Source organism: Amblyomma maculatum, chromosome 8 (genome assembly GCF_055883805.1).
Source record: "Amblyomma maculatum isolate TAMU_Amacu chromosome 8, ASM5588380v1, whole genome shotgun sequence".
NCBI classification, from domain to species: Eukaryota; Metazoa; Arthropoda; class Arachnida; order Ixodida; family Ixodidae; genus Amblyomma; species Amblyomma maculatum.
In genome coordinates, this window is record NC_139351.1 from 98,613,436 (window position 1) to 98,638,380 (window position 24,945).

The 24,945-nt window shown below is 44.4% G+C and overlaps 2 protein-coding genes across 2 annotated transcripts in view; both read right to left on the bottom strand.

Annotated features, from left to right (window-relative positions):
- LOC146181936 (uncharacterized) overlaps positions 1-7,923 on the bottom strand; it is a 29,382-nt gene extending 21,459 nt beyond the window's left edge. The window contains exon 1 of the mRNA XM_084575579.1: positions 7,729-7,923. Within this exon, the coding sequence (XP_084431705.1) occupies positions 7,729-7,784 (56 nt within the window). The 5' untranslated portion in view covers positions 7,785-7,923. The remainder of the gene's footprint in view (positions 1-7,728) is intronic.
- A 7,829-nt stretch (positions 7,924-15,752) lies between these two features.
- Positions 15,753-24,945, bottom strand: part of LOC146181937 (uncharacterized) — a 37,494-nt gene continuing 28,301 nt past the window's right edge. Inside the window, exon 2 of the mRNA XM_084576936.1 lies at positions 15,753-16,563. Coding sequence (XP_084433062.1) covers positions 16,247-16,563 — 317 coding nt within the window. The 3' untranslated portion in view covers positions 15,753-16,246. The remainder of the gene's footprint in view (positions 16,564-24,945) is intronic.

Genomic DNA, 24,945 nt, shown 5'->3' on the forward strand with positions numbered 1-24,945 from the left:
CTATATATATCTTCCAGCACTTTCACGTACGGCTCGTCTACCCCCTGATTTCGCAATGCCTGCATCACCGCCGAGGTTTCAACTGAGTCAAATGCTTTTTCGTAATCTATGAATGCTATGTATAAGGGCTGGTTATATTCCGCGCATTTTTCTATCACCTGATTGATGGTATGGATATGATCGATAGTAGAGTACCGTTTCCGAAACCCTGCTTGATCCTTTGCTTGATTGCAGTCTAAGGTTGTCCTGATTCTATTAGCGATTACCTTAGTAAATACCTTATACGTAACAGACAGTAAGCTGATTGGTCTGTAATTTTTAAGGTCCTTAGAGTCCCCTTTCTTGTGAATGAGGATAATGTTTGCATTCTTCCATGCTTCCGGTACCGTCGATGACACCAGGCACTGCGTATACAGGGTGGCCAGTTTTTCTAGAACGATATCCCCCCCGTCCTTCAGCAAATCTGTAGTTATCTGATCCTCTCCAGCTGATTTCCCCCTTTTCATAGTTTCTAGTGCTTTCTTGACCTCGTCCTTCGTCACTGGTGGAACGTCTGACTGTTTTTCCCTACCGCCAATCTCATTACGGTCCTGACTACTTTGGCTGCTGTAGAGATCTGTATAGAACTCCTCGGCTACTTTGACTATCTTGTCCATATTAGTGATGACGTTGCCCGCCTTGTCCTTTATCGCATACATCTGGTTTTTGCCTATGCCCAATTTCTTCTTTACCGCTTTAAGGCTTCCCCCGTTCTTTACAGCATGCTCAATTTTCTCCATGTTATACTTCCTTATATCGGCCACCTTGCGCTTATTGATTAGCTTTGATATCTCGGCCAATTCGATCTGGTCTTTTGGATTGGAAGCTTTCATACTCTGCCGTTTCTTAATCAAATCTTTCGTCTCCTTAGACAGCTTACCGATAGCCTTTCTAACTATCCTACCGCCTACTTCTACCGCGCACTCAGTAATGATATCTCTGAAATTATTGTTCCTTGCCTCTAGGGTAATGTCGCCATCCTCAGTTAGAGCTGAATACCTATTCTGTAGCGAGATCCTGAACTCTTCTGCCCTCCCCCTCACCGCTAATTCGTTGATGGGTTTCTTTCTTACTAATCTATTGCGTTCCTTCAGATTTAGGCTAATTCGGGACCTCACCATCCTGTGGTCACTACATCGAACTTTCCCGATTACCTCTACATCCTGCACAATGGCGGGGGTTGAACACATTATGAAGTCGATTTCATTTTTAGTCTCTCCGTTAGGACTTTTCCATGTCCATTTTCGGTTCTTCCGTTTGCTAAAGAAGGTATTCATGATTCGTAAGTTATTGCGCTCTGCAAACTCAACTAGTAACTCCCCCCTGCTATTCCTAGAACCAATGCCATATTCACCTAATGCCTTGCCTCCTGCCTGTTTTTTCCCTACCTTGGCATTGAAGTCGCCCATTAGTACAGTATACTGCGTCTTTACTTTTCGCATTGCCGATTCTACATCTTCATAGAAGCTTTCAACTGCCTGGTCATCATAACTACATGTAGGTGCATAGGCCTGTACAACCTTCAGTTTATACCGCTTATTAAGCCTAATTACGATGCCTGCAACCCTCTCATTAATACTATAGAATTCATCTATATTACCCGCTATATACTTATTGACAAGGAAACCTACTCCTAGTTGTCGCCTCTCTGGTAAACCTCGATAACACAGTACATGCCCATCCTTCAGTACAGTATATGCCTCATTCGGCCTCCTAACCTCACTAAGCCCTATGACATCCCATTTCATGCCCTCTAGTTCCTCTAACAGCACTGCTAAACTAGCTTCACTAGCTAGGGTTCTAGCATTAAACGTTGCCAGGGCAAGTTTCCAATGGCGGCCTGTCCAGCGGAGCCAGGCTTTCTTAGCACCCCCTGCTGCGTCACAGGTCTGACCGCCGCCGTGGTCAGTTGTTCCGCAGCCGCTGGTGACTGAGGGCCGAGGTTTTATGGAGCTTATCATAGGAGGTTGTGGCCAATTACTGCACCAGGGTGGCCAACTCCTGTTCTGGTGAGGGAGTGCGTTGCCGGAGGTGTTCACCGGCATCAGGTCGCACCCCAAACCTGTATATGCAATTCCATCGACACGCGGATTTTTTTTTTTTTTCTTTTTTTTTTTTTGTCATCCGGTGGAGAATTGCGCGGCACCGGGATTTGAACCCCGGTCCTCTTGCATGCGAGGCGGATGTTCTACCGCTACGCCACCGCTGCGGTAATCTTATTAAGGCGGTGATAATCGACACAGAAACGGATAGAACCATCTTTCTTTTTTACAAGGACAACAGTTGAGGCCCAAGGGCTGCTTGAGGGCTGAATCACGCCATTCTGGATCATTAGGTCCACTTGCTCTTCAATAGCCTGGCGTTCGGTTGCAGACACACGATAGGGGCGCTGTCGTATAGTGGTGCGTGGGTGCCGGTGTCGATGCGATGAGTGACTGTAGAAGTTTGACCCAAAGAACTTTGATGAGAGTCGAAGGAGGAGCGAAAGTGATGTAGTAGGTTCAAAAGCTGAGTGCGCTGCTCTGGAGGAAGATCGGCATCGATGGAACGGAGGAACAAGTCTGTAGAGGGGGGAGCGGGCGCAGGTGAAGGGGGGCTGAGCGCAGTCACGGCACAGTGCGGCGCGTCGTCAGGTTCCTCAAAGATCAGAAGAGATGCGACTGGCTGGATACTTCCGAGGCATTCGCCATGGCGCAATGCAGTAGGGGAGTTAAATGGGTTAGAGACCCATAACATGGAAAGGCCAGCGGAAATAGCGAGCACTGCGGAGGGCAATGGGAGGCACTTGCGGCGTAAGAAAGTATGGGCGGGTGTGAAGAGAACGGTGTCATCGCTAATAGATGCACAAGCGACACGAACAAGCACTGAAGAGCAGGGAGGAAGGTCGATATCTTCGGCGACGAGGGCTTTAGCACCGGAATTTGATTGATCAGCGTCTGGTAAGGCACCGGGCACCGTCGAGAACCCCACTTCAGCTCGAGCACAATCGATAATAGCAGCATGACGCGACAGGAAATCCCAGCTTAAAATTACAGCGTGCGAGCAACTTGGCAGCACGACGAACTCAATCGTATAAAGGGAATTCTGGATAACTACTCGAGCGGTGCACGCTGCTAAAGGCTTGATATGCTGAGCGCTGGCCGTTCGCAACGAAAGTCCCGCAATTGGCGTCTTCACTTTCTTTAAAGTGCGACATAGTTTCGCGTCCATTACCGAAATCGCGGCACCAGTGTCAATTAGGGCCATGACAGCAACACCCTCGACGAAAACTTCAATTAGGTTTGTCGGCGACAGATGAGGACTTGGGAAGTTCGACTGGGTCGCAGTTCTCGCCTCAGGAACAGCGGCCTCTAGTTTTCCTCATGTGAAGTGTTCTGTCGACGTCGCATCGGAGAGATAGAGCGGCGTCGCGGCGACTGTGAACGGCGGTCGGACATGGCTGAGCGGTCTGGGGAGAACTGAGGGCGGGCTGGGGGCTCAGTAGGCGCGGAATACTGAGGCGTCGGAGACCAGTATGCAGAACCATGAGTAGGTGGTGCCGACACCGGGAGACGGTTGCGGCAATAACGAGAAATGTGTCCAGCAAGCCCGCAAGTATAGCAAATTGGCCGGTTATCCGTCGTGCGCCAGGGATTACGTGGTCTTGGAGCCGGTCGCATAAACTGTGCAGGTTCTCGCGCAGGCACAGGAGGCGGCTGAACGTAGGCTGGTGGCGGTGGAGCATATGTAGGTGGCGGTCGGGCCGCAACAGCCGCGTATGTTAACGGCGCTGTAACAGGCATGGGTTGAGGGGCTGGAGAAAGAGATTCAGCTACCTGTTCTTGAATAATGTGGCGCAAACTGGGAGCTAGGTGTGAGGAAGGTTCTTGATGGCAGGATATAAGAGAGAGCTGTCGAGCAACTTATTCCCGAATGAACGTCTTAATTTGTGGCAGGAGCGCAGAATGTTCGCCTGCATCTGTCAGGCCAGCAAGGGACTCAGAGTGCATGGTGTTCGCGCGAGTTATGGCCCTTTGTTCCCGCAGTTCATCATAACTTTGGCACAGTGTGACCACTTCCGCGACGGTGCGGATATCTCGAGCCGACAGCATCTGAAAGGCATCGTCATCGATGCCTTGCAGAATGTGCTTGATCTTCTCGGCCTCTGACATGTGTGGGTTAACGCGCTTGCACAAGTCGACGACGTCCTCGATATAGCTCATGAAATTTTCGCCAACTTGCTGAGACCGCGTACGCAAGCGCTGTTCAGCGCGGAGTTTCCTCACAGCTGGTCGGCCGAAAACTTCAGAGAAGCTGGTTTTAAACGCGGACCATGATGGAATGTCCGCTTCATGGTTTCGAAACCATAGGTTTGCTACGCCGGTGAGATAGAGCATGATATATATATATATATATATATATATATATATATATATATATATATATATATATATATATATATATATATATATATCATGCAATTCCTGGCGCACAGCAGATAACCGCCCAATTTGTTACACTTGCGGGCTTGCTGGGCATATTACCCGCTTTTGCCGGAACAGTCAGCCAGTGTCAGCCCCACCTACCCTAGGTTCTGCGTACTGGTCTTCGACGTCTCAGTATTCTGTGCCTACTGCGCCTACTGCATACAGCGATTCGTCACCAGACCGCTCAGCCATTTCTCACCGCCGTTCACAGTCGCGGCGACGCCGCTCTATCTCTACGATGCGACGTAGACCAAACGCTTTAAGTGAGGAAAACTAGAGGCCGCTGTTGCCAACTGTATTGACGTTTTGGTCAAGGTTGTTTCTTCCATGGCCCTAATTGACACTGGGGCTGCGATTTCGGTAATGGACGCGAAACTTTGTAGCTCTTTAAAGTGAAGACGCCAATTGCAGGTCCTTCGTTCCTAACGGTCAGCGCTCAGCATATCAAGTATTTAACAGCGTGCACCGCTCGAATTGTAATCAAAATTGTGTTTATACAATTGAGTTCGTGGTGCTGCCACGTTTCTCACAAGATGTCATCATATGCTGGAATGTCCTGCCACGTCACGCCGCTATAATCAATTGTGGTTGCGCTGAAGTTGAGTTTCCCGTGCTTCCCTAACCCATTCCAGAAACCCTTCCTTCCAGCTTGTGCGCTGAAGCACTCGTCACCGAATACATCGGCATTCCTCCCTGTTCTTCCCTGCATGTAAATATTTATTGTGACTCCGTATGCGATCAAACTGTTCTCTTACCGCCAGCACATACATTTCAGCGCTTAAAGTGTCTTCTGTTGCTTTATTCTGTGCTCACTATTTCTGCTTGCTTCTCAGCGCTGTGGGTCTCTAATCCGTTTCCCTACCCACTGCTTTGCGCCACACTGAATGTCTCAGGAGCCTACAGCCGATCACAACTGTTATCCGTGAAGAGGCTATCGACACGCCATACCTTGCAATGACTGCGCCCAGCGCTTCCCTTTCTGTATATGCTCACTCTTCCACAGACCGCCACACCACCGACGCCAGTCTTCCTACGCCTCACCGATCCTAACTTCTTACCCTACTTCAGCAGTTCAGCTTCTCCTTCGCGACCCCCATCAAGGTTCCCTAGTCCGGTATTCAACTGTGACTCAACAGATCAGCACTGGAGCCCATGCACCACTGCGACAGCGGTCCTATCGTGTATCAGCAACTGAGCGCCAGGTTATTTAGGAGCAGGTATATCAGATGCTCTAGAACGGCATCATTCAGCCCTCAAACTGCCCTAGGGCGCCGCCTGTTGTGCTCGTTAGGCAGAAATATGGCTCCATCCGCTTCAGTATGCATTACCGCCGACTTAATAACAATACAAAGAAAGGCATCTATCCCCTCCACGCATCGACAGCGCACTGGACGGCTTGCAAGCCGCTGAATTAGGTTCCTCTCTGAATTTACGTTCAGCGAACTGACAGGTCTCTATGGAAGCGATACACCGCTCTAATACCGCATTTGTTAATTCTGATGGTCTGTTCAAATTTACTCTTATGCCTTTCGACCTTTGCAATGCTCCTGCAACATTTGAAAGAATGAAGGACACCATTTTACCCTTATGTCCCCACACTTACATTCCGGCTAAGATCTCAATAATCGGCCAGCTGTCCAAGTTGAGCGTAGTGACGTAGATACATAGCCCACCTATTATACAAGCTGTACGAACCTGCTCAGTAGCTTCGTGCCAGTGTTAAATTTAGGATCCAAGGGGCATGCAAGGCTAGACCGCGGTCGCACGTCTCAATGCCAAAGCTCGGTATGGCGGAGCCTGCTGATTGGGCCGCGACATGCGGTGTCATGACGACGAAGGATAATGTGACCTCAATAAATCGCGGATAGAAGTGGTTTCCCACAAGAATGAAGTGACCCTGAACAGCGCACGACAAAGATTTTTACAACGCCGCCCGAACGTCAATACGTTAGTTGGAAATAGGAGGTCCGAACCGGGATCCAATCATATCGGGTTTCATTCGCGTCTCACCATCCGTCAATTCCTCCTACAACTCGTCCTGTTCCATGGGTAATTATCCTTTGTAGTCTAGTATCTGGAATACACTTGTGTCGAATTGCATTTAAGCATATCTATTCTCTTCTTCCTAAACTGGAAGCTACGCACGTAATTCAAAACTAGCTTCTGTAGCGCTCCTCCTGCCATGGCGCTCATTTTACCCGCTGCTGCATTCATAATTAATGCGGCAGAACTCCTGTATGACGTTCTGAAACATCCAGGCTTGCGCTGCAAGGACGCACGTCAGTGTCTGCGGTTTGGGAAACATAACAAGATCACATGTCGTGCCCGAATTGCCAGCAGCTGCGCCACTATCAGCATTTCCAGCATATGCCGGTCTACATATGTCACATATTTTGCAAACAAAAATAAACGCACCAATAAAATCTTCGCTGCCGAGCTGTTTCGATACCGCGTTGAGACAAAAAGACTAAATTTGCCGCTTACTTGTTTAGCCGTTATCTGGTTAGTATTTTTGCTCACGCGTTAGGCTATGAGTACTTGAAACCGTCAATTCAGGCTCCGTTTCGGACGTCGCCTTCAGCGTCTTTACCTACTCAGGCAAAGATGGACGAAATCTGGAGTAGATGGTATTTCATCTTCCGGCCTCCAGAAAGCGCGTATAGATGCCGATGTTTAGCGTTATAAAGACAATAGCACTTTGATCCTGCATGAGACAACCTGCCGAGACGCTAATTCATGCTTGTTCCGATTTCCTGACGAAGACTTCCGCCTTCCTCACCGAAGGGAAATGCGGCGGTCAAGACGAAGCGGACAGTTTCAGTCAACAAATTGTAAGGTTGTCGGTCAGTAGACCAAATGAAAGCAGACCAAACCTACGGAATTCCCATAACTGATGCCGCATCAAAATCTGGGCTAGGATTCCAGCAACAATAGCTGCATTCTGAAGTTTATGTAGAAGCCTTTATACACAATAAAGAAGCATAAAAGAATCCGAGGTCACAGGTTCTTCGCCTTCAGTTACTATTTTTGAGTTCTTCAATGATGATACCCCCTTATCAGAAACTGCTTGCATAGAGAAATGCTAGGTTTGAATATTTGGGGCACTGCGACGTTATAGAATTCCTCGCATTCTTATTTTTATGATTAGGCAAGTTTTATTATCTCTACGGTTAACATAAATTGAAGTGATCTATACATACTTAAAGAAACAGTTCATGCTTACTCCGAGATAACAAGCAATGCGCAGAGGAAATACAGGCACAGAAGTGTCGACTTCATCTCAAGAGCTCCCAATTTCCGCCGGCAGCCAACAGGACCTTTTGGGGCTTCGCCTAGTGCTTTGACTTTTATACTGAAGAGGATGCTTATAATTCGATTGCATGTCAAATGCTCTGCTGCTCGCTAAACCATGTAATTATAATTCATGGCGCAAACCTAGTTCCAAAGAATACCATGAAAAACAAGGAATAAATTATTCTAAAATACTGATTCGCCCCATAGATGGGGCAAGCGGATGGTAGTGAGAGGTCACGCGTTGCGTTTAAAGAAAAGGCGTCATAGCTCCATATTCCCAAAAATTTATCACCAACTTTGTTGGCCTCGTAATTGTAAGCGACAGATCATTGGCATGGCTATGGCAGAGTGACGTGGCCGAGTACTTGCTTGTCAGTGTGTGACGTCATGAGACCGTATGAGATCGTGGATTTGACATGAGCTGCTACTCAAGCATAACTTTCTAGACAGGAATTTAATACCGGAGACCAGCCCTCCAGAATCCTTGGATTGCAAGCCAAACACACAAAGGCCATGCAAGGACTTTCGTGCTGCTTGTGTAAAACGGCTCTTCATACCTGTCTCATGCGGTATTTGATATGAAGTACTATCGCATGACCCTATGGCAATAAGGACGTATTGTTAGAGGCACGAACTAAAAGGCCTCCGATTAGGCTCGCTACAAAGTGCACCAAGCCGACAAACATCCTCAAGCCGAAACGGCTAATGAGAGCTGTTATCGCTTTCGCGCCCCTACCGTAGCAGCGTCCATTAAATGTCCTATCAAATTTTTTGTGGCTTTTCTTCTTATAAATTTCACCTTCTTTCGCAATTTTTATGGCCGTGAATGATGACCTCACTCCTCTTTTGCGAATGTAAAAAAAAAAAGTTGATAAACGCAAATGCAAGACAGGAAACATACGAAAATAAATATAATTTGCTTTGTTCATGAAAAGCAGACTAGAAATTTGAAACCTGCTCTTCACGATTTCGTTCGGACGATTATACATATGAAAAAATGAAAGATGGCTTAGCTCTGCTATGCCTGGATATACGCATCGAAAAGCAGTGACTACCTTGGGATCAGAAGTTAAAGTAACAGCTTGAGGGGCTAGTTGGTGCTGCATAATACCCAGAAATGTGGCGCAACAAACACAAACACATGCGAAGAGGTACAACACACGCGCACACTACCAACTGTAATATAGATCTGAACACACACTTCCTCTTCACCACTCCTCTTCTTCTACACCCAAGTACATCTTCTCATCATCCTCTCCTTTGCCAAGGAGATAGTACTTTCTTCCCAGCAGAACATAAACATCGTCCAAGCATGACAGTCACCAATTCTACACTCACGTACATCTTCACACACCTCTGCTTTGCCCAGCAGCTGATACCACAATCGTCCCAGTATACCACAACCATCATCTAAACTGGACAGTCACAAAGTCCACCACATAGTCACATAGTGGCACACTAACAACCAACCACCACACATGTGCAGTAAGACATGTCCATCCAAAACACATCACTTGTGGAGTCCCTATATAATGAAAAAACTGTAACCTGCCCAACATGTCTACGCAGCAACGAAGTACATGAGAATGAGAAGTACATGTACTTGAGGGAAAAAAGTATCAATAAACAAACATGGCCACAATACATGAGAGGTGCCTAAGAATACAGTTTTAGGCCCGATAATAAAGTCGATTCTTTCCATTATTTAAGAAGATTCCTCAATAAACTCAATCATGCCTGATCAGTCAATTTTCAGTCATGCCTGATCTGCTTTTCTGCGGGCGAGGGTTGTTATCGGGCGTAAATGCCGGTGGGGGCTTTCAGACGCATAATAGCGGAGACGCGGCTGCTGCTGCGGTGACCGAAGAACAGCACCCAAGTTGCTCAATCCTTCTTGGGGCCAACACAGTACCATGCCTCTTTTGACAACACCTGTCATTACCGTTCTGCTTCTGTCTCCGAGGCAGACACTACATATCGGCTCTAGACGTACCCATTTTTACATCCCCATCGCCGCCAAAACCTGCTCCTGACGATCCGCATTTCCTTAGAGAATCGGGCAAGTCCCTGCATTTGTAATAATCTTCAAGATTAATGTCATCGCATAAAAAAGATCGGCAACGAAGAAGAGGCGTATTGTGTATTATGCGTGTGTACTCAACCTCTGCCTCCTAGGCAGGTTCCCACTCAGGCAAAGCAGGCGTTTCAGGACGCAGTTAGTCTGTCCATTCCGGCTGTCACTCGGTTCACCCCAGCTACAGTGGCATTCTGGCAGAGGAGCTGGGTGTATGCGGCGCAAACCTTCGAAATCCACTTGACTGAGTAATAGAAGTACTTCAAAACTGCAATAGCAAAGCATACAAAGACCGCATGAGACAGGTATGAAGAGCCGTTCTACCCAAACCGCACGAAAGTCCTCGCATTGTCTGGGGGCAGCGTCTTTAACTCGCAATCAAAGGAATCTAGACGGCTGGATTCCTGTCTCAAATTACGTTCTGAAAACTTATGCGTGAGTTACAGCTCATGTCAAAGCGACGATCTGATATGGTCTCGTGACGTCCCTCAGCCTGACAAATGAGTACTCGGCCATGTCACTCTGCCACAGCCATGCCAATGATCTGTATCTCACGACGCCGAGGCCCACAAAGCTGATGATGGATTTTGGAGAAGATGTGGCTGTTCACGACTTTCATTTAAACTGAACGTCTGACCTTTCACTGTCATCCCCTTGCCACTTCGATGGGGCTAATCAGCATTTCAGAATATTTTATTCCCTGCTCTTTTATGGCATTCTTTCGAAGTAGATTTTCACCACGAATTATAATTTCGTGGTTTAGCGAGGAAAAACACATTATGTGCGAGAAAATTCATATAAGCGTCATCTCCAGTATAAATGTCAAATCACTAGCCGCAGCCCCAAAAGATCCTGTTTGCAGCCGATCAGCTGGGACCTCCTGAGATAAAGTCGGCAGTTCTATACCTGTGTTTCCCCTGTGCATTCGTTGTTATATCTGAGTAAGCATGAACTGTTTCTTTGAGTATGTATAGCGCACTTCAGTTTAGGTTAACGGTTGAGATAATAAAACTAGCTTAATTATAAATATAACAATACTAGGAATTCTCTAAGCGTCGCAGTGCCCCGAATCCTCAAACCTAGATCTCTGTATGCATGCACACTCCGGAAAGGGGGATTATCATTGATGAAAACAAATATAGTAACAAAAGGAGGAGAACCTGTGACTTCGGATTCTTTTGTTCTTATTTAGGGTGCACAACCCAGTCGGAAAAAACTAGAGAAAACTTTCTATTGTTACGACAGAATTTCTGTGCGGATTTTGACGGGAAACTTGTGACAACAGAACGTTCTGTAGTAACATCAGAAATTTCTGTAGTTACAACAGAAAAGTACTACAGAACTACCGACAACAGAAATATACTACAGGAAAACTACAGAACTACAGAAAAGTACTACAGAACTACAGAAAAATCTGATGGTTACGACAGAACTACAGAATATTTTGTCGTATTTTTGACACGACTCTGTAGTTTTTTTCGGCTGGGAAAGACTGCTACATAACGCTCACGACGGAACTATCTTTGCTAGAAGCTTAGAACAGGTTAGGACCGGCATCAGTTATGAGAATTCCGTGGATTTTGTATGGTTTTATTTGGTCTACTGACCGACGACCTTATAATCCACTGACGCGCACTGTCACCGTCGTCTTGACCACTGCTTTTCTCTTCGGTAAGAACGGCGGTAGTCTTTACGAGGAAAGCGGAACTATCATAGATTATTGTCCCTGCAGGTTATCTCATTCAAGAGCAACGTGCACATGGGTACTTTTAACACAAACGTCGCCATTTCACGCACTTCCTGGAGGCCGGGTGATGCAATGCCGTCTACTCCAGGTTGAGTCTATCTTTTCCAGACTAGATAAAGACGCTGAAGGCGACGTTCGAAATACAGCGTCAAATTACGGTCTGTCTTTTTGCCTCAACCCGGAATCGAAACACTGCGGCAGCGAAGTTCTTATTGTTGTGTTTATTTTTGTTGCGAACTATTAGGCATGTGTAGACCGGCATATGTGGGAATGCTCTCTACTGGCGCAGCTGCTGGCAATTCAAGCAAGACACGCAATCTTGTGACGTAACCCAAACCGCCGACACTGACGTAAACGCCTCGCTGCTGCGCGAGCCTAGATGTTTCAAAACATCACCAAGTCGTACAGCTGTAGCAATTATGAAGGCAGCAGCGGGTAAAGTTAGCGCCATGGCCAGAGGAGCGCACAATGGGAGCCAGTTTTTATAGGCATGCAAAACTTCCAGTTTATTGTCAAGGGAAACAAATATGCTTCAATGCATTTCGACATAAATGTATTATAGATATTAGACAAGAAGTGATATTACCAATGCACTGGACGAGTTGCAGGAGGAATTCACGGAGGGTGAGACGTGAATAAAACCCGGCATGCTTAGATCCCGGTTCGGACACCCTATTTCCAAACAATGCATTTACATCCGTGGGAGCCAGTTTTTATTTTTTACCAATTGAAGATGATGATGGGCTACCGCTGGACATGGTCATGTTATTGGGCCTGCACAGTATCTGGCGATCTAGAATGGCTTTCAGGCATGCAGACGTTGATGCGAAGAAAATACGGCAGCATTTTCGCGAAGCCATTGCGAGTGTTATTGAATTTTTCAAGACACAAAGCGAAGTAGCTGAGTGGCTTCAGAGAATGGAAGTGTTGCTGCAAATGCCTGATTTGTAATGTATCACGCAGCCCAAATAGCGTGGTTTTAACCCATGCTGTGTATTTGTTGCGCAATATTCTGTGTGTGTGTGTGTGTGGAGCAATTCTCTTTATGTGTAAAATCTGATAATAAATTAGCCAATAAAGAAAAGAAAAGAGAATTTGTCCGAAAACAAAAAGAGCCACGAGTCACGAGAGAAACCAAAAGCGACTTTTTCCTTCTTCTTCTAATAATTTCTCTTCGGCTCTTGAATATAAAGCACGATTGCTATGTAGCAGCGCATTCATACATACAAGCACCTATGAAAACCTGACATTGACGTTTCTCTGCTGTGTTAACATTTCTGTCTTCTTTTCTTCTTCGTGTAGTGCACCCAGAGAGCGCTCATACCAGAAAGCTCTTGAAATGACTGTGCCTGCATCCAAAATACTCGAGGAAAACATTTACTACCACTTGCTTGTGTGTGGTCTGCAGGTTGGGTTTTGAAACAAAAAGAGAGGGCGCGGGCAAAGCTTAAAAACAATGAATAATTTACGACTGGAGAAAAGTCGTTACTTTGTGTTCTTTACTTATTGCAATGATCAGTAATACCAATTTATGGTGGGTTGTGAAGCAACAAAAAGGAATTGGTAGAATAGTGTCCCACAAATGCATAAGCTTTATTGCCCAAAATAGCGTCATCAGAGAGGCATACAAACTACATAGCCTAACCTAGTCTCTTACCTCTCCGAGTGGGCACCCGGAAATTCATTCAATATCGCAGTAGCATTTTCGCACAACGTGCGGAGTTCTTAGCAGGACTATAAGTTAAATGACCAAAAACTTCAACATTTTTATTGCTCATTTCGCTGCGAACGGCGCCGCGCAGTAGGAGCCGAAACGCTACCAAAATTATCGGCTTTCGTCGAGCTCTCTGCTAAGCTATGGGATACGAACTTGAAGAGTTCGGAAATAAAATTCCTCTCCAAAAAACTTCTTTCAAGCCAACGCTTTGCTATTCATCACGAAATGCTTTGCCAAAGAGCCAGACCGTAATTTTCATCTTAAATATAGGCTGTGAATTGGAGGCATTTTCATTAACTTTAGAGCTTATCGCAGCTAACCAAACCAGTGTCGTTATATAACTTGATGAACCCTTCTCCACAAGTAGTTGGATCGTGCACAGTAGATGGCGGGAATCAATTATCCCCCTTCAGGCATTTGGTCTGCGAACAACTGCTCCGCTGCTTATATAGGGCATGTAACGCATTTTAAACTGCTCGTACCAAGTGTTCGATGCTTCATGCGTGCGTTGTTAGCTCACGCCATGAAATGCAGGGTTGTGGTAATAGCTTTGTTAAAACAGAGGAGTTTGGGGGATGCATGTCCCTGGGCTCCCGCATGACCTCACTACACTTTGACAAAACAAAAGAGAATATAGCACCAGTTCAGGCGCCAGGCATGTGATCGTGACTGCGAGACCAGAAAACGACAAAAACAAGACCTAGTTCTTGCCAGGTAGACTTGTGTTTTTGCTTTCCTTTATAATTTTTTGCTACCGTGACCACCAGCGGGCCCTCGTTAGGTGCGCGTGTTTCGTGGAATGAGAGGATAAACTGAAAAAGAAAATGTGGCAACTGGCATGCACCTGGATGGGGCTCGGGTCGTCGTAACCTTTACTTTGCCGGAGTTAACTGAGCTTTAAAAAACAGTGCAAGCGCCCGTGTGCTGTGCGTTGTCAGTGCACGTGAAAGAACCCCAGGTGGTCGAAATTTTCGGAGTCCTGCATTACGGCGTCTTTCATAGCCTGTGTCGCTTTGGGACGTTAAACCTCATAAGACAAACCAAACAAACCAATCCGACAGAAAATCTCAGGCATCAAAGTGCATGGCGACAAGAGTGAGCCCATCAATCTGTATTATACACACATCCCGCGGGAGCAGCCAAGGCATTCATTGATCTCAGGTCGCGCAGTGCAGAATCTTTAGGCGTGGCGAACAAATGCGCCTTTCAACAGCACCCACGATGTTTTAATTATCCGCGAAAGGTGGCACTACAGTCCCAAAAGCTGCAGTGCCGAGAGGCATTAAGGCGACAGAGGAAGGATGATGGGTGGTCGATAGGGGCATGAAATATACAAAGCATATATCACGTGCGCATGTCATTTGTGGGTGGGTTGCTCACTATTCACGACAGAAATATAGAATAATACATTAGCATCTAAAAAATTTAAAGTGGCGTATATAAGCGACATTTTGCACATGAGTACTGTGCGTAATAAAATTACTAAGTTTAATAATAAAAACGTCTTAAGTATAATACTGCTCACCTGAATGCTTAAAGTGGTGCTTAGAAAATCTGCCTGTAATATCCATTTACAGCCTTGTAACTACCTTCCGATATGTTCATGAGATAGCAAATTGGTTCTGTAAATAAAGTGGGTATTTTGCAGATCCAGTGCCGGTGTGCACCAGAGTAAACGGGGCAAGCTATTTCTTTCTAACATTTTTCATGCGTGGCATAATTGAAACTGGCAGCCGTGGTACGTGCAATCTGGTAGTGAACGCCAATACACTTTCGTTCAGGCAAATATTTTTCTCATCTTATTTTTATCAGGACCCTTTGGATTGCGTCTCCTCTTTCAGAAAGGTGTGTCACCATCGAACCTGCTTTACGTGCTGACTCACCATCCTACCTGCATTGTAGCTTTCCTCCTGCTGCCCTTTTATTTGCTCTTTCAGACTACAGGATCTCCGGTCCCAGGCTGAGAAATACATACCGAAAAAACATTTTTCACTGCTTGACCAACTTTGACTGCTTTGACTAACTGCTTGACCACACTGCCTCCTCCCCATTTACAGCTTTTCTTCTTCGTAAGCAGAGCAGTATTTAAACCTCTTCAAATTATGATCGCGCTGCCCAAACGAAGACAAATCAATTTGTCGAAACGTTGGCTTTACTTGCTAACTGAAGCTATCCCCACTTCACCCTTGTCCATTGCTCTTTCATGCCTTGTAGCCATCTTATTTCGCTCGTTCTAACCTAACATCTTCAGGTGCAATTTCAATCAAAAACTTGGCAGCGTTTCTCTGCTTGTAGTGCTCGTCTCACTTCGTGCTTTATAGGATGATGGCAGTTCTATTTTTATTTCAAAGCACTTAATTGTGATTGCCAGATTAGTTCCAAATGAGTCACAAAAGCCTGTGGCATTGTCTCCTGCAATTAAATCCTTTATTGACAAGAAATTAGCGACTTTAGCCCACAGTCAGCAACATACTGCTACTTATCGAAAATGCAACACAATCTGGCCTCTAAATCTCCACACCTGAACGAAGGTCGGTGTTTTGCAAATTAATAATAAGCAGTAATAAACAGACAGTAAACTCCAAAAATGTTGGTAGTTTTTGAGATCGTGTTGGATATAGATCTCCGGGTTTCAAAGATACAATGATGAATGTCAATTTGCCATCCCAGTGCATACACAAATTTTGCGTTTTTTTTTCTTTCTGAACCCGGCTTCAGACCACTGTAGCTTGTCAACCTGAGTACGTAGTGTATGCAGGTTGTCGTGGAGTGCTGTGCACAATTTATTCGGGTTACAACGCCTGCCATGGTCAAACATGCCTGCACGGCAATTTCTGAAATTAGCATTGTAAATGTGAGGAATGAAAACAATCGTTCACAGGCATGCAGGAATAAACGAGATCTACCTTTCAGAACAGGGGCAATACTACTGACCGAGCTGAAACCGAGTTCAATTCCAGCTTGTTGTTATAAACTGGCGGGCTGATTTCAGCATCAGTGCTGTCCTCGTCACCACCGTCGGAGCGGTTCTTGGATTGCTTGGTGTTGACTTCGGAAGCTCCTACAGATGCTGTGGCCTCTACGTTGAGCTCAAGTGTTGTAGTTGTAATCGATGTTTGCAGCTCGTTCGTAGCTAGCAGTTCCTCCGTGTTTTGAGCTGTACTCCAGCAAAATAGTTGGGGCCCAATGTGCATTCGTTTATTCTTATACAGCTTGGACGGTCTCCCTACATAATACAAGCAAATGTCATTCTAGTGCAATGCAAATTGTGCATATGAAGTAATAGTGAATAAATCTTACTTGATAAAAATGGGTTCCGCACACCTGAATGTTTGAAAGACCGCACCTTAGATTCGAGCGCTGGATACGCGTAAGCCACAGGCCGCGCCGCTTCGCGCTGACTGTTTTCTTTCGCTCGCGTCTCCCCTCCGCGATCTTCAGACTGCCTCCTTTACAACGATTAGTACAGCCAGCAACCGCTCAAGTAGCCATTATAAGAGCAGTGCCATGCGCATACGACTGAAAGCATTGTGATTCTGCTTGGCCGGGGTGCTCCAAAATTCTGGAAAACAGCCCCGTGTTTTCGGAAGCGACGTCTGTGCAAGGCATGTATAATTTGTTTGATATTTTCATTCCCTTTAATCTGTTTCACGTACTTGAATCTTTTACTGGCGTTACAATGGCTCGGGCTCAATTACTTCGTTTTTAATTTTGCACATGGTGCTGTCAAGTAAACCATCAAAAACTATAGTTCTGAAACATATCTTATAGTTTATTGTGAATGGTAACGTCCGCACCATTGTCAGGGCACTTTTCCACAAATAGACTTTTATTATTTTGCACTCTGTTCATTCATAATAACTTCAGTGAGTGGAAGTACACAGGAACGCATCTTTTCTCTGAACTCGCTTTATCGAGTTTCGTATTTTTTACGAATTTTCTTCGAGACCTAGTCGTGAAGTATGCGCCTAGCCGGCGACCATATGCAAGAATATGGTAGCACACCGTTTCCTTTAGCGTTTGCCACGCACACACAATCTTTGGTGCAACACCTTCTCTCTCAGACCGCACTACACAAAAAGGAGATAATATGAATAATATGAGATAATAACATGATAGCAACATGCAGGAATTCTTTGATATTAAAGAACCAAATGAAAACTGTTGCACACATGCATAATAAGCTGTTTTTCAGTGTTTCAAAATTTTATTTATTCATATTTTGCACTCCCTGATGACAGAGTATCGTAGCTTCCTCGCCATCAGCGGAATTCTAACTTTAATTGAACACTATTTCATGGCCAAAAATGCCACCTTATTGGTCGTTCTTCAACAGAGATGGAAAGCTAAATGACTTGCGTACTTTCCATGCCAACTAGAGCTTTTCTAGAAACCTTAATGATGGCTTTGATCATTGTGACACTCAGCGCTCATTAAAATACAATGACATATCACTCTGTACCAGGGGGCAATGCTCTACGCTTGTATCTAGCGACAACCACCACGGCCAGTATCAAACCTGGTTGTGCGGCTGAGTAGCCTGGCGTCTTATTTCATTAGTGGCGGTAGTAGCACGCCCCAAGGATACTTCACTGTGCAATAGTGGATAAAAAAGACGAACAATGGCGCTAACCTACCTTCGACTTCTTTGAAGCAACGTTTCGGATAGCCGACAAGACCGTAGGCAGTTTTCTCAGTCTTCTTGCAGCTTATGCAATTCCGACACCGTGCCACCGAGGACAAAAGTTGATTATAATTAGGGGGTTACTTAGCTAGCCAACCGGCCATTATCGACAGCTTGCTAAGGTTTCTAGCGTTTCTAGAGTATATACGTTGTCTGCATTCCCGCCGACAACCATATCTCTCAGATTGCATATGGCCCTCCACTATGAAATAACCTCAGCGGTGGTGAGATCTTGAAGTAGACTCATGAAATGCCAAAGTTAACCATTTCTTCCACCTTAGTAGTTCACGTTTGAAGGGCAGTTCCGTCTTTTGGCATCTCTATGGTTTCACAACCCACCGTCTTTGTGAAAGGCAAAGTTGATTTGGAGTTTAAGCAATCTGCTTACAAAGTTTTCCCATTTACAAAAAGTCGAATGATGCTTACCCAAGGCCTGCAACGACGGTTCTTGTACCGTTTATTCATTCTATTGATCCTGGGCATAAAAATGAATTACTTCAAGGAGTGTTATGAAATTTCACACCTAATGTTATCTGGTATTAAATTCGCAGCAAAATTTCGATCTGCAAAACGTTCTGTAATAAACAAATACCGCCTCAACACACTTCCCTTATAAGTTAACGTTTTGGTTAATATTACCAGTTCTATGTTAACAGAAAAATCTTTTGCGCGTTCTTATGTTCCACTGACTCGCTTCAAAATTCTAGACTGTGATATTCGTGCTTAGCTACCTAACATGAAAACCACAACACATTGACGACGGCCGGATACCACATCATGCTCGCGTACATCTGAAAATTTATTCTCACTGTCAACAATATGATCACAAATCGCCAGTACAGCTTCGTGCGGCAAACTTTAAAAAAAGAAGCAGACGCAAACATTATTTTTTCTGCCATTTTCTTACAAATATAACCTAATTGAGCAAACAGCATGCAATTACGTCATTATCATCTTCCTAGCCTCTGTCGGTCCTGATGTGGGGTTTGGGCTCTGAAAAAAAAGAACAGGCACACTGATGTTGAGAAACAAAATGATGCCTGCATCTTCAGACACTTACATCACATTAACAGTGCGAGCAGAGCGCACTTTACGGGATTCCTCACACACTATTCGAAACGTTTCTTAAACCACTCCATTAACACTCTGCCGCTGTCAGCGGAAAGTATGAAGAATTAGAGATGAGAAAAGATACTAAAGGATGAAATAAGATAGACAAGTTAAAAAATAGATACCAAATCAATTTCGTTGTAATACTGAAGCGAATTCTAATTACGTGATTTATTATGTTTTCGTTTATTCTTCTTTATTTGGGGTTTTTGTAATGTTGCAACTCTCTCTCCAAGAGTGTTCTCTTTTAAAACACTTTATATGACGAAAACATAGCGTACTTTACTGCCTAAAAGTTAAAGGATTATACAGCGAAGTGTACGACCGGTTAAGAAAACATGTTTATTTGATCGACGTTTCCACTATGTTTTTCAATAGTGGTTTCTATTTCGGCATTACTTCCTGCAGCTTCTCCTTTTAAACGGGTTGGACGAGCGGGAAGGAAAACAAAGAAATTCAATTTATTTAAAAAGCCCAGAAATAAATAATAAGGTCGCATGAATTTGAAATCAGATAGGCAGCAGTACAGAAAATGATGACTACGCATAACGCGCAAGGAGTAGGAGATTGCGATATCCTGGTGCAACTCCTCTTTTCTTAAGTGCTGCGCGCTTGCAATTTGACAGGCGTGTCACGCTAAGGTGAGCACGTTGTCCCTCTCCCTGGCCGGCAGGGCAGGGTGGAGAGAATAGTAATCCAAGCACAAAAGTTGGAAGGAAGCTATAAAGAGTGTTATGTGTAAGACACCTCAGTAGACAGAAGAGATGAGTAGATGGCAGGACAAAACAAGCAGCGAAAAAAGGACGATGTAATCTTCGCGAGACCTGAAGATGGCTCAATAATAGGGGATGAATATAATTACCGAGTTTTGCATTCAAAAAGGGTAGGACCTAAGATGACGTACCCAGTATCTGCTTTGTTTGCTTGCGTGTTAGAGTTTGACTTTTCGTGGACCTTAGACATCGGAAGAGAATGCACGATATCGTGGCTTCAGTTTGTGCATGGTTGCACTGTGTTAAATTTTACCTTTTGCACTGCACTGAGCATAATCTAGAATTCTTTCTCTTAATCGGGCTCACGTATGAAGCCACTGTGTGAAATTATTAGCTTAAATTTATCAAACTCATGGCATTTCTCGCGTGTCATAAAATAGGTTTGTTAGGGGTCGAATATTTGAGTGGTGGATACTAAATTGGAGTCGGAAGGAACTGTCTAGTACAATCTCCCTTGGGGCTTGCTGCTGCATAATATTGATAGTTATCAGAACATCGCCAACACTATATTGTCCACGAAGAAGATGAAGCCCTAAGACAGACGCTTTACTAAGAACTACTTTATTCTTTTTGGCAAGAACGCATACATATGTTCCCATGGTACCTTCTGCAACAAAAAAACAAAAATATACATATCATCGATCCGGACAAAGTTAACCATGCACATCGCGAGTATAGCCACTGTTACTCTGATACGTGAAGAGATATGAAGTGCCGCAGTTCAGACTTCTGGTTTTTTTATTAATATGATAGGCTTGAAATGCCAACCGCGTGCGTCCATGTTTGTTTCTGCCAAAACTCCCTCCTAGCTGATTTCATTCTGTCAAGAATTGATAGCAATAGCTGATGATAGAAAAGGAATAGCAGTTTGGTTTAGAATTTATTACACGCCAATAGTATTTTTATGAAAATCCACCAATAGTGAGCATTTTCGTTTGATGCTAATGATCTTTAAGCATCAGATTTAGATAAAGCTAGTGACTAATGTACCTCCTGCAACTCAAACAGAAACATCGAAGAAATTATTTTTTGTAGTTGATTGAGTGTGGTTAAGAGAAATGTTTTATGTAGGTTCTTGAGTGAAGTGATGAACTGAATGAGTTCTGACACAGTTGCTGTGCTAACTACGCCTGTTATCGAAAACGAGTTCTGTACGTAGCTGGTCTGGCTGGATATATGAATGGAAAGCCTGATTCAATTTTGTTCACAAATATTCTGGCGTAATTTGGTGTCATTTGTGTGCGCACAGCTGTAGCGCTCCTTCCACGATATGAGTTGTTAAATTCAAAACTATGACTGTTAAGGACAAACTTTGCAGTGTCGCGTTGGCACTTCGTCTAGAAGAGTCTAGAATATTATATTATTTATATACCTCAAACGTGGCTTCCATTCCGTTGTGATGTGAGACGTTAGTGTAAAGCGACTCCACGTCCATGTTAATTACGAACACTCCATGAGAGAGAGTGACATTGAATTACTCTTTTAGGAAACGTTCATTGTCGAGTATGCGAGATGAATGATTATGCAGTATATGTTTGTTGCGATAATTGACGTAATATGACTTCGGCTTTTTGAGTGCGATAATGCCAGATAAAGAGCTCGCAACAAATGATAATCAATTTGTATTTTCGGAACCATGTCGCAGCGTTAGGCAGAGGAATTCACCTTCATTGGTTAGTTTTTTGACAGTTTTTGTTATGATGTTCTTTCTTTCAGTAGTGGGGTCTGCTCAGAAGTTCTTATAAAATTACGGGTTGTTGAGCTCGAGGTCACTTTCCCAAATATCATTATTTTTGTTTACGATAATTATACGTTCACCTTTGTTGGCGCGGTCGATGGCAATTTAGGTTCATTTGGTAAGTGAGGCTGAGCCTATGATGGGGCTCTTTTTTCATCGGGTTAGGCGGCACGGGTTCAATGTTTCGTAGGCCTGGAGAATGTCATTTTGTCCTATATGTTTATTCCTACCAGTTTTAGATGTCCACTGTACTTGATAATAAGGTTACCGAGCATTATTTGCCTGCGCTTGTCAGAAAAGTATTTCCGTAGCCTAAGTGTTCAGGATAACTTGTCTAGATCCTTTGGTAATTGGATTTCATTATACTTAGGCTCATTTGGGCAAACTTTAAGGTACGTAACAAAAGAAATTTTTCATCAGGGGCGTGGTGTAGCTTGATATGTTTTGCGGGATGTTTCGCGCTTTGGGGTTCAGTCTAATGCACGCATACATTTGTTTAATGTTGCGTTACTTTATCGGACGGGGTATCTGGCATGCTGGTTGTATTGCTATTGTCAGGGGAGAAGGTTGAGGTTCTTTTTGTCAAAACTGCTTCAGTTGGGATCAACCGGAAGACCTCAAGCTCATTTGCCTCAGATGTCAAGAGCATTATTTTGTGACGTGTCTGCCTCTCCTCAAATGCAATTTATGTAAACGTCTGCTCGATGTGCTCAATTATTATTTTCCAATGGTTTACAGCTGCCGCCAATTCTTCTTTGCTCCATGCTACTCAGCTAGATTTTGAAATTTGGTAATCAATGGTTTTATGGCTATAAAAGTCCTTCCGTATCATTTATCATTTGAGTTATGTTTTGAGATATTTTTCCTGAAGCTCGTGCTTGATCCCTTTAACGATAATTTTTCTCCATTAAAATAAAATCAACAGCATGAGGCATGAGTACAAGAACTGATGGGTGAGTGAGCTCCTTCTGACTCTTCACATTGTTTCTACTTCAGCTGCAGATCTCAGCTACATAGCCGTCCCAGGACATATCTTTGTTTTGGCTCGGTGACCGCGTTCCCGATTTTCTCTAATGCCCATTAATTTTTCGAAGGTGACGGGTGCATTACAAAGAGCGAATAGCACCACTAAACCTGTTCTGTCTGATGGAGAAATCTCACTACGAGTTAAGTGCTGGAGCTGAGGTGCACTCCATCCGTGACCTGAGGTTTGCCGGCATAGCAACCAGTTATGCACCGCCTGCGTGCAGGAGCGGTGCTTGCGTCACTGTCGATGGTTTGTGCGGCGTGAAAAGTTATCCCGCATTGCAACCTGATCTATAGAGCTTCTTTTAACAGTGATAGATTTTTATTCAGCCGCTTCCGCGGAACACTTACTGCACCAACAAGAACCATACAAGATTCCGAGGTTATAGGTTCTTCAGCTGGAGATACTAGAGGGGAGTCCATAAATGATGATATTCATTGTCTGGACATTTTTGCATACAAAGGTTATATCTATGAGATGTGGGGCCACAAGGGCATTTAGAAAAATATTCCTGGCATTCACATTTCATGATTACTCTCGTTCCCTTCTGTGCGCTGGTAACCAAAAACACAAATACGCTATACGTACTTAAGCCCCGCTGCGGTGGTGCAGTGGTAAGACGCCCGACTACTGTGCTGGAGTACCCGGGCTCTATCCCGACCGCGGCGGCTGCGTTTCGATGGAGGTGAAACGAAGAGGCGTCTGTGCCGTGCGATGTCAGCGCACGTTAAAGATCCCTAGGTGGTCGAAAGTACTCCGCCGCCCTCTGCTAAGGAGCCTCTGTCGCTTTTTCCACTTTCACTTCCACCTTCCCCCCTTCCCTTACGGCGCGGTTCAGGTGTCCATGGAAATAAGTGTGACGGATACTGCGCCTCTCCCTTCAATTTAATCAATTATTATTTTATACGTATTTAAATAAACAGTTCATACTTACTCAGAGATAACAGTCCACACACAAAGGAAACACAGTAACAGAATTGCCGACTTCATTTCTTGAGCTCCCTATTCCTCCGACAGCGAAGATATCTCTTGGCTTTTGTTAGCGCTTTGGCATTTATACTAAAGCCAAGAATTCTCAGGAACCTATGACATATATGTTTTGTTCCTCGCCTAATGACATATTGCTCTTGATGGCGTAAATGTATTTGGCAAGAGCATCATTATATAAAGAGGGGTAAATACAGTCTGAAATGCTATTATTGCATCCTCGATGCGACGAGCAGATGTTAATTCAAGGCCACTATCTTATTTTTGAATTTATGCTGCCGATAAGAACAATACTTTCGCGTATCTATTGTAGGCCCCATGACACACTAATTGCAAATGAGAGCTCATTAAAAAATTTGAAATAAGCCTCCTGGTGCTCCTCACAGCAATGCATTTTAAAGATTAGATAGGGAATTTAAAATAGCAGCCTTAATAACGCGATCCTCCGCAAAAACTGACGTCGGCAAAGTAAGCTTCTACGTTGTGAGCGAAATATCATCGGTGTGGCTCTGGCAGTTGGTAGCTGGCAGATGACGTGGTCATTGGCTAACTGGTCTTCTTTTACTGGGACGTCACGAGACCTTATGAAATGGCTAATTTGGCAGGAGCTGCAACTAAAGCTCTTCGTTCCATATATGAGGTAGACACCGGAATTTGATCTTCCAGAAGCGGACGATTGCGAGTTAAATACGCTGCTCCCAGGCGATGCAAGGATTTTTCTAATGCTTATGTGAAATGGTGCTTCATATCTATCGGGAGTGACCTTCAATATGATGTAATATTGCATGATGGTATGGTGATGAGCATTTTTTTGCAGAATAGAATCATGAAATAAAAGGTTCCGATTAGGTGGGCAGTAAAGTGCATCTACGCGAACGATCATAAAGGAGAACCGCTTATCAGGAGCCACTAATATGTTTTAGAATCATCCATACCTTTAGAGGCGACATTACGTGACTCTTCAGATTATCTGGCACTTTTTTGACACATATCTTAGCTCCTTTCGCATGTGGTCGTTCATGAATTATGACCGTATCTTTCGAGAATACCCTGAAAACTGGATATTGGTATCCATATTTATAAGTGCAAATTTCAACTGACCCAATTTTGCAAACAAATTTATGATTTAAATTGATTATCAATTCCCTTATAGAGGCATGGTACACGCTTTCTGTTTTTATTCGGTTAGAATGAAGGAGCCGTTCTATAGAAGCCTTTCCCTCCAATCTTCGTTCAGAACGCCTGATGTCTATTCACATCCTACGCTACCCGGTTCAGTGGTCAGACAT